Consider the following 9,721-nt stretch of genomic DNA (forward strand, 5'->3'; position numbering starts at 1 on the left):
ATTTTAAAAATCATTTTTAACTTTGAAGCAAAAATTGCACAGAAACTAATTGATATGATCTTGTCTTTGAAATTTTCAAATTTCAAGCAAAGGGACTATGGGCAACTCTTTTGACCTCTCTGTATTCCAGGGAACTCCATACAATTACAAATTATGGACAAGTTACTGATCTGAATTAAGGAAAGAAACAATTCTCTCTTTTCTCTCCTCTGGGAAGCTTTTAACCTGAGTTGAACAGATTTTTAAGGTGAACATAGGTTACTTTAGGTCAAGGGATTTTATTTAATTTTATTTTTTAGCTGCTTTGAATTTTCACAGGGATCTTTCTTTCTTAATTTTTTTCCCCTTAGAAGTGATTCACAAGCTCATTACTATTTTCCATACTCCCCTTGGGTTGGGCAGCCAGAGAGCTGTCATTGCCACCTTATTTACTGTGAAGCTGACATAACCAAAGTTTAAATACTGGCTCAGGAATAAATGCCAATTTTTTGCTTACCTATGCACTCTCTTTTCTTTCTTTCTTTTTTTAATTTATAGTTTTAAAAATTCATTCATTTATTCCATTCTGAATTTAAAAAGTAAAGCAAGCATTTTTTTGTAAAATAAAAGAATAGAAAAAAAGACAGTTTGCACATGAACCTGCAAATTATGTACAACTTGCTATTCCTTTTAAATATATAATAAAGTTATCATGTAATTTTCTTTTTTTGCCCCTCTCTCTTTTCCTTCTTCCCATCCACTGTCCTAGAGATGACTACCACTGGAAACAAATATGTGTTTGCGTGTGTATATATCTATCCATTAATATTAAATTATTCTACACATACCTCTATTTATAAGTTCTTCTCTGGATGAAGAGAGCACCTTCCTTCATAGTGCTTTTATAATTGTCAATGAGCTCTGCAGCTTCAGGTTTAAGGACCCACCTTTAGAATTCTTGCTTTTCCTAATTCTTAATCTAAACAAGTTTACTGTTCAGAATTGGCAATTAGACATTTTCTGAACTAGCATATTGCCATTTTGCTCTGTGTTTTTGAATAGATATGTCACATATTTTAAAATCTACTCTTTTCTCATTTTACCACTTAGAGTAGGCATTTTCCACAGGAAAACTTTCCTGATTGTTGGCATTGCTAATGCTCCTTCCCTATTTAAATTGTATTGTGTTTACTATTCTGTAAAAAGAGGAACAAACAACCTTCTTCTCCTTCTGTAGATTGTAAACTTTTGAAGGATAGAGCTTTTTGTTTTTTCTTAGCATTTAGCACAAGATCTTGAACTTTATGTACTCTTGTTTACATATGGTTCATTGCCTGTGCCTCTACCATCAGACTATAAACTCCTTGAGAACAGGAATTATGGTTTGTTGTTTCTCTTTTCTTTGTATCCCTAGCATATTAATACAATGCTTGAGCCATCCTGGGTACTTACCAATTGCTTATTGACTAGTACTTGGGATATGTTTTTTTTTATGATTACTGAATTGAATAGGTTTGGATAAAATTTGTTATGATCACATGAGAAAGTTAACTTGTGAAATTATACAGATTTGGAATGAGAAGTGTGGGTCCCAAGCTTAAGGGAAGCACAACAATGTTGAATCTTAAACATTTCTATTCTGGTGATGAGATAGAGGATTGGAGGTGTGGGGGAGGGATGATTTAAGATTAAAGAGATCGTAGGTTTCTTCCATAGATAAAAAACCCCCCAAACCCCAAAAAACTATTAAGGTGAATTTGATTTTAAGAGATTCTCATTCAGGAAGGGGCCATTAAACTTCCCATTCAATTTGCCAGAACATCCCAAAACAATAGTGTGCTGGCAAATGTTTAATGACAAACTCTCTGAAAATACACAGCACACTTTAAAACATCTGTATTATTAACACTTTCTCTATCTCTTTCTTGCCTGGATAATTAACAAAATAATAAATCAAACCCTGATTTACATTATTTGCTGATTTTTCCATTGCAATATTTATATTGAAAATTTAATCCTTATATTGAAAATTTAATCCTTTAACTTTGCTCCAGATTCTTTACCAGAACTTTATATTTAATGTCTCATCTAAGAGAATAGAAAATCATGTATCTGGGATAAATATATGATTTAAAGAATGGAGAAGAGAGAGCCATCCCTTGCAAGGTTAATACCATGCAGTTGTTACATAAATTCATCATCATGATAAACAAATATTTACTGAGTACTTATTCTTCTTAGAGCCATAAGCTCTAAGAGTGAAAAAGTTGATTTGAAAAAGGAATATGGAAGGATACATGTAACATTACAAAGATAGCAATAACAACATCATTTATTATTATTATAGCTAACCTTTGTATAGTATCTGAGGTATATAAATGCTTTACATATGTTATCACATTTGATTATCACAATAATCTTATTGTTGTTATTCAGTCAGTTCGCTACTTATTGTAATCCCATTTGGGATTTTCTGGACAAAGATATGTGGTGGTTTCTATTTCCTTTTCCAGCTCATTTTACAGATGAGGTAACTGAAACAAGCAGGGTTAGGTGACTTGCCCAGTGTCACAAAGTTAGTATGTATATGAGATCAGATTTATACTTTCTAACTTCTGGCCTGGTGCTCTATCCACTGTACCATCTGACTTCTCCATCCTTATTTTACAGATGAGCAAATTGAGATTGAGAGATTAAGCAAATTGCTCAAGATGACACAGCCAGCAAGTACCTAAGATACTATTTGGATTCACATCTTCCTGACTATATGCCACCTAACTAAATTCTCTCTCTCTCTCTCTCTCTCTCTCTCTCTCTCTCTCTCTCTCTCTCTCTCTCAATCTCTCTCTCTCTCTCTCTCTCTCTCTCTCTCTCTCTCTCTCTCTCTCTCTCTCTCTCTCTCTCTCTCTCTCTCTCTCTCTCTCTCTCTCTCTCTCTCTCTCTCTCTCTCTCTCATCTTTGTAAACTTTAAAACAGCCCAATGTGGAGAGACTGAAACTGGTAGATCTTTTGGGTTTGGGAGTTCTGAGTTGCAGTGAGCTAAACCCATCAAGTTGTCTGAAGTAGTCCAGTAATATCATGATGAAGCCTAGAGCAGTTTGCTCAAGGAGGGGTAAAATAGTCCAGGATGGAAATGGAGCAGGTCAAAGTTTCCTTTCAATCCAGAGAGGGATCTGGCCTATGAATGGTCACTGCACTACTAGCCTAGGAGAGATAGGGAGACTTAAATCAAAAACCAACCAACAAACAAATAAAACCCCCAAATCAAAAACCAACCCAAAACAAAGCAAAATAAAAACAAACAAACAAACAAAGAAAAAAAAAAGAAAAACCTTAAAGAAAAAACCAAACCACAAAACTTCAAAGTACTATATTATTACTGATTTTAAAAAATGAAACATTTATTGGATTTTCAGGGATGAGCAGAATACTAACTGGTACTAGGAAGAGTGAGAGTATTTTAGGTAGCAGGAATAGCATAGGCAAAGGCACAGTGTTAAAAATTGGAAGAGTGGTTAATATGTTACTAAGATTGGAGAAGACTCAGGTATAGGTAGGTGGCAAGTAGATTTGCACAAGAAAAGGTTTGAAAAATTAGAGAGTGATTGTTGGTAGATGGAGTCCCAAGTTTTCTCCTACAGGAGGAAGGGAACAAGCATTTATTCAGTACCTACTATGTGCTAAGCATCATGATATATAATTTAGGCAGTCACATGGCATATTAAAGTCTGGAAGATGTGAATCCAAATCATATTTCAGGTACTTGTTGGCTGTGTGACCTTGAGCAAGTTACTTAATCTCTCTCATGAAGCTAATAAAGTGGCTCAGGCTAGATTTGAACTCAACTCTTCCAGATTCCAAGTCCAGTACTTTTATGCACTGTGTCACTAAGCTGCTTCTTGAGGGTTTTTCTTTAGGTAACACACAGGAGTCAAAACCTTCAGTTCCCTTGGTTGGATTTATTTTCCATTTTTCATCTGTTTGCAGAGATTGTTAGGGGAAATTAGTGCCATCTCTGCTTTGAATAGTAATACCAAGCCAGATCTCCTTTAATGCTTTGGGGGATCCACTTCTACTTTCCCAAAATTATTGGAATAGGCACCAAAAATTCCCTCAGTCAATCCCAGAATTCTGCAATTCCATTATTAGAGATAGCATCCTTTGAGTTGAAGTTTTGTCCCTTATGAACATGTTAAATACTTCAAGAGAGTTTGATTGTAATAAATATTATCATTATTATATAAACATAGGTAGGTGGTGTGAGAATAATTGATAAAAGGTATATAGTACATTTGCCATTTACTAAGGTGTCAAGCTGTTGCTTTAGCTAGATTTGCAATGATGATAATGGGGATAGTTTGGGGGGAGTCCTAGAAGATCTCTTCCAAAGCAAGAAACATAGTTTTAGAACTGGAAAGAACCTTAGAGGGAAATTTAAATCAAATTCTCTAATTTCACACATGATAAAACTCAGATCCAGAGAAGGCAAATCATTTACCCAAAGTAATTTTCTCAAGGTAGTAGGTAGCAAAGACAAGATTTGAATCTCAGTCTTCTGCTCTTAAACCAGTGTTTTCTCTACTGAGCCATACTTCCTTTCAAAGAGAAGGGTTTTCTTACCCCATAAGTTTGCCTATCAAAGATAAAACTTTAGATCCAACAAGAACCATGCAGAGGAGTCCTCTAGTCAAGCTACTTTATTTTAGAGATGTAGAAATAGACCCAAGGAAGGACTGCTCAGAATCATTTAACTATTTGGTGGCAGAAAAGAGCATAAGACTCTGGTCTCTATGGCATTCTAGGTCTCAAAGGCTCCAGCAGCAGTGGGTTGCAAGACACTAACATTGGGAAATAAACAGAGAGAAATGCTTTTAGCTTTCTCAAGGAACACCTGCTGGATTATAAAGTTGTGGGCATAGAAATTCTGCATTTTACATAAATTACTCCTCATGTTATTTTACAATTATGTCTTGGGGAAAAGAAGTTGAGTCAATCCTGTTAGAAGAAGGTTACATTGGTATTCACAAAAGGCCTTCAGCACCTTAGTTAGATCCTTGACCAGAGATTTGTGAGAGGATTATACAAACAGGAGTCAGCATGAGAAAGAGTGGGTTGTTTTTAAATTCTAAGGAAGGAAGGAAGTATCTTCTGAAAGATGGAAGCACTGAAAAGGAGAGCTCACTTTAAGTGAATAGGTTCATTTACAACATAACCTACAAAATTCTCCTGAAAGGAGATAATATTGAACTGTGTTTTGCTTTCCTGACTTATCTCATATCACTTCCCTTTTCTGTATATTTCAGACAAATTGAACTACTAGCTATTTGTGGCATTATTGAAGGCTTTTCTCCATTCCTGTAAGACCCTACCTCCATATCTTTGCTGTTTGAAATTCTCTGCTTTCTAAGTACAGTTTGGATACCATCTCTTCTATAAAGGCTTCCATGATTCTTGAAGTTGAAAGTGATCTGACCCTCTTCAAATTTCTCTAAAGCACCTTTTCTGGATCTCTCTTTTCCCCCTACCTTGTCTCCTACTATTTTTCTTTTTTCAGTCTGTGTCACTGCTTTCTCTATCTCCCTCCTTCTCTGCTGTCTCTTGTGTTCTTGTCTCTGTCTTTCTTTGTATGTTTTTCTGCCTTTGTCTCTGACTTTCCCCTACACACCCACACCCTTTTTATCCATAATAAGACTGGAACCTCCCTTGAAAACAGTGTGAGTCATCTTTCATCTTTGAATAGCCATTGCCTGGGATGGTGTCTTGAACTGAGTAGGTACTTGTAATCAATATTTGGTGGAGTGACAACTATGTTACATAGGACTGGGACATCCCTCCACACAGCTATTTGTCCCTCAGGCAACAGAAATACAATCCCTACCCTAAAGGAGCTCACATCTTATGAGGAAGGTGAAACAACATGAAAACAAATAAGTACATACAACATGTTATACAGAGTGGATTTTAATTGAACAGAAGTCTTAGTAGAAAAGGACATTGCAAGAACATTAGCATTTCTTGGGAGGGAGGATTTTGTTCCCTCTCCTATACACCTACCTACACCTTTACTAAAGGAGTAAGTTTTTGCATCTCAAACTCATTCAGGATAGGAGGGATAGCAACTTTCATTTTCCTTGAGAAATAGCTGATAGCTTCTTTTAAAAGAGTTTGAGGAAGAGAGAGGAGGAAGGATAAGGGAAAGAGAAAGAGAGGAGTCAAAGAGGGGAAGAGAGAGAGTGGGGAGGAGAAGGAGGAGGAAGAAGAATCAAGGGAAAGGTGTGGGGCAGGAATGTCAAAAACCCAAGTTTCCTAGAGGGGGTCAAGAGAAGTTGAGAAGTCCAAAGTCCAAGATCCTCAAGCATCTGGGATCCTGCTTGTTTACATTTCTAACACACCTGTGAGCTGGAAGAAGAAACAGCAGAAATAGACAATTCATTTTCCCAATTCCATTTTGAGTCAGAATTCTAATCCAGCCACAATAGATCGGGGAAAGGGAGATATTACCCAACTTTGAGGAGGTGGTTAAGTAAAGTTGGCTATTTTGCTGTCTTGAAGCAAGCTGTGAAGTATCTGGAGGCTCCCCATGGCCCCTTTCCTCGGAGCCCTCCCCATTATGCCTGGGCTGCTCTTTCCCTCCCTCCTCCTTCTCCTCTCCGTTCCAGGTCTTTTGAGGACAAGTTGGGTTCCTGACAAGGCAGTTCCCGCTGGGAGCTGGTGCAGGTCAGCAGGCCTGCACTGCGTCCCCTTCCCCTTGCCCTTTCCCTAGCCAACGATTTGGTATCTTTCACCTGGGGCTCTCGCAACAACCGAGTGGAATTCGTGCAACTTCAAGGGACCTAGTCACCAGGGAGGAGAGTAATAACCCAGAACGGCGCGGACTCCAGAGGTGGACACAATTCACACGCGAAAAGACAAAATGAACTAACTTTTTGAAGGTGCACATGTGATCGAGGTGTGCTCCTTACTCCATCTGCTTCGGCACCCTGAGATAAATGAGCACACGGGAGTCCCCCAGTTAGAATTCCACCGGTTTCCCCAGCAGTGAGATGAAAACTACAGCGTGGTAGCCTGGAGAAAACTCAACCGTGACAACTAGTTGTAGGGCTGTAAATCAATACCCTTGAGATCAGTCTCTGACTTTGGAGTGGGGATCCCGGTTCACTTAAGGGTCTGTTGTATGTCAGACTCGGGTTTTTGATCTGGGAGTTCAGAAAGAGCATGTTTATACTCCGTAATGAGTAGGTAAGTACTGACACCCGGCGGGGAAGCCCTTCGCAGAGTCCAAGAGGGACAGACATGAATCGCAGAGCACCTAAAGTGCTAAAGGCTTCTATTTCTATGGGGGCGGGGAGTGCCGTGTTTGTGTGTGTATGTGTGTTTGTGTATGTGTGTGTGTATGTGTCTGGGGAGGGGGGGCAGGAGTGGAGGCAGCTGGAAACATCTGTTAAGGAGCAGCAATCCATAAAGCCGGTCAAAGCTATTCTCTTTCTCCCAGCCAGTTCTAGTAACTTGCTACCTAGGATATCAGTCTAGGTGCGTTGGTGTATTTTTAAAAGACATAATCCTAACTCCTGTCCCGTTTTCAAGTCAAACAACATTAAAAAGAAAAAAAAAAATCCATGACCTTAGTAGTATCTGAAGGACGTATTAATTACATAACCAGCAAATAAGATTAAGGAAGAGACTGTCGTACTAAAGAGCTGACAATACAATATCTGCAAGAGAGGAGAGAGAGAGAGACAGAGAGAGAGAGAGAGAGAGAGAGAGAGAGAGAGAGAGAGAGAGAGAGAGAGAGAGAGAGAGAGAGAGAGAGAGAGAGAGAGAGAACTTATAAATCTGCAATGAAGATGCGTAGGGTTTGCCCCCGTTTAAAAAAAAATATATATATATATATATACATATATATATATGCAAAATGCAAGCGAAGAGCTTACCTTTCTGATACCACTAAAGCCGTGTTCTGCAGCAACTTGACGGGCTTCTTCCTCTCCCCCCGTGTGCAACTCAACCAAAAACTGATTAGTAAAGACAGGTCTCTCGGCAGATGCAAAAATCATAATACAGAGCAAGACCACAGCAACCTTCCACTGGGGCGAAACACTTCCACCCTGCATCTTTCTTGAAGGTGTGAAAAGTGCAAAGAGGTGGGAGATAGAGAAGGTGGAGTGGGTGACGGCTAGGGTGGAGCAGAAGATCTAAGAAGGTGGAAATTTAAAAAAAAATAGTTTAAAAGAAAAGACTTGGGGGTGGGGTGGGAGAGGTTGATCCTGGGGAGCTTGAGAAGCAACAAAAACAGAGTGTATTTTCCTCCTGTTGTTGGGAAATGGGAAGCTGTGTAAGTCAGATGGTCTAGTCCTTGGAGGGTATGTGAGTGTGTATATGTGTGTATATGAGAGGGGGGGAAGGAGAGAGTGTGGCTGTACTTGATGCTAAATCTGCATTTTCAGCTCCTCCTCATCTAGAATTCAACAGTGACCAGAGGAGAGCACCAGCCCGTGACGTAACACCCTCCAAAAGCCAATCCGGACACAGAAAGGTGCAAGCCCTGCCCCACTCCTCCCTCTGGCTAGACTTTGGTCCGCCTCCTGAGGGGTGAGGGGCGGAGGAAGAGTTGGATTCGGAGCTGGCCCTCCCCCGCTGTTTCAGCACCCTGGAGAATTCCTCCATTTCTCAACCCCAGGAGTAGAGCAAGTCAAGGAAAATCCCCCTAACTGTAATCAGCTATCTGCATGATGTCATTGTTGGTGTAAGTCTGAAGCACCGGGAGAGGGAATTACGGTGCGTGTAGCTCTCATAAGAACCTGGAGGACTAAGGGACTAGTCTCTTTCTTCCCCGCCACCTTCCCTCCTCTACCCCAGCAAAGCAAAGCAAAGCAAAACAAAACAAATAAACCCTACTCCTTTCCCTTCTTTACAACGAGACTTAATGCAACCGATTCCTTCTTGCTTGTTCCTGATCCCGATCCTGATACTTTCGGCAAATACCTCGGGATGAAGCTTCCTACCTTTCCTAGGATGGATAGATAAGAGGTCTGGCAAAATCCATACTTGGCAATGGATTAAGACACTCCTGCATGGGTGAGGGGCTCGATGGTGGCTTCCTCCCGGTCTACACAGAGCAACGCTTTCTAGCAGAAACGGGGGATGCTTTGAGAGAAGCAGCAGAGGACGGCAGGGGCAATGAGGAGGTTATCAGAGTCGGATTCCTTCCACTGCTCAACAATTTAGGTTACTAGACTAGACTTTCCGGGAATACGGTTCTTGTGAGCAGCTACTTGGTCGAGACAGCATTGGTTAGTGAAAACTCCTGCCACATGTTTACACAAAGATCTGGCTTCAGAATCGGGACTGACAATAAACCTCTTAGGCTGTTTTCTCCGAACACAGATTGGCCGGATTGACACGGATGCCTAGCTTAATGCCAACTATCAGCCAGAAAACGCCACAATCTACCTTGGGGCTGGAAGGAGAGGCACACTGGAGGTTTGTGGCAGAAGCAAGTGCAAAACCTTTTCCTATGGCTTTATGCTAATTCAGTCAAAGTGGCAAAAATAAACTAAGTCACACAGTTACGGGAGAGTGCACTCACATTAAATGTTCTAATTGCTTCCATGACTTCTCTTTTCACTGAGTGTGGGAGGAAGTAGATACACAGTATTAGTGACTATATGATCAGAGTTCTTAAAAAAACCAAATTTTCATTGCTACAGACAGTGCAGGGTAATTACCCTGTACAGTATTGGGT

The 9,721-nt window shown here is 39.9% G+C and overlaps 1 protein-coding gene across 2 annotated transcripts in view; it reads right to left on the reverse strand.

Annotated features, from left to right (window-relative positions):
- Positions 1-8,432, reverse strand: part of PCSK2 (proprotein convertase subtilisin/kexin type 2) — a 295,115-nt gene extending 286,683 nt beyond the window's left edge. Inside the window, exon 1 of one of the 2 annotated variants that reach the window (XM_074287811.1) lies at positions 7,911-8,432. In XM_074287811.1, the coding sequence (XP_074143912.1) occupies positions 7,911-8,090 (180 nt within the window). In that variant the 5' untranslated portion in view covers positions 8,091-8,432. The remainder of the gene's footprint in view (positions 1-7,910) is intronic. The other variant, XM_074287812.1, reaches the window with a different exon arrangement.
- Between the last annotated feature and the right edge of the window lie 1,289 nt (positions 8,433-9,721).

This window comes from Sminthopsis crassicaudata, chromosome 2, assembly GCF_048593235.1.
Source record: "Sminthopsis crassicaudata isolate SCR6 chromosome 2, ASM4859323v1, whole genome shotgun sequence".
Classification (NCBI taxonomy): Eukaryota; Metazoa; Chordata; class Mammalia; order Dasyuromorphia; family Dasyuridae; genus Sminthopsis; species Sminthopsis crassicaudata.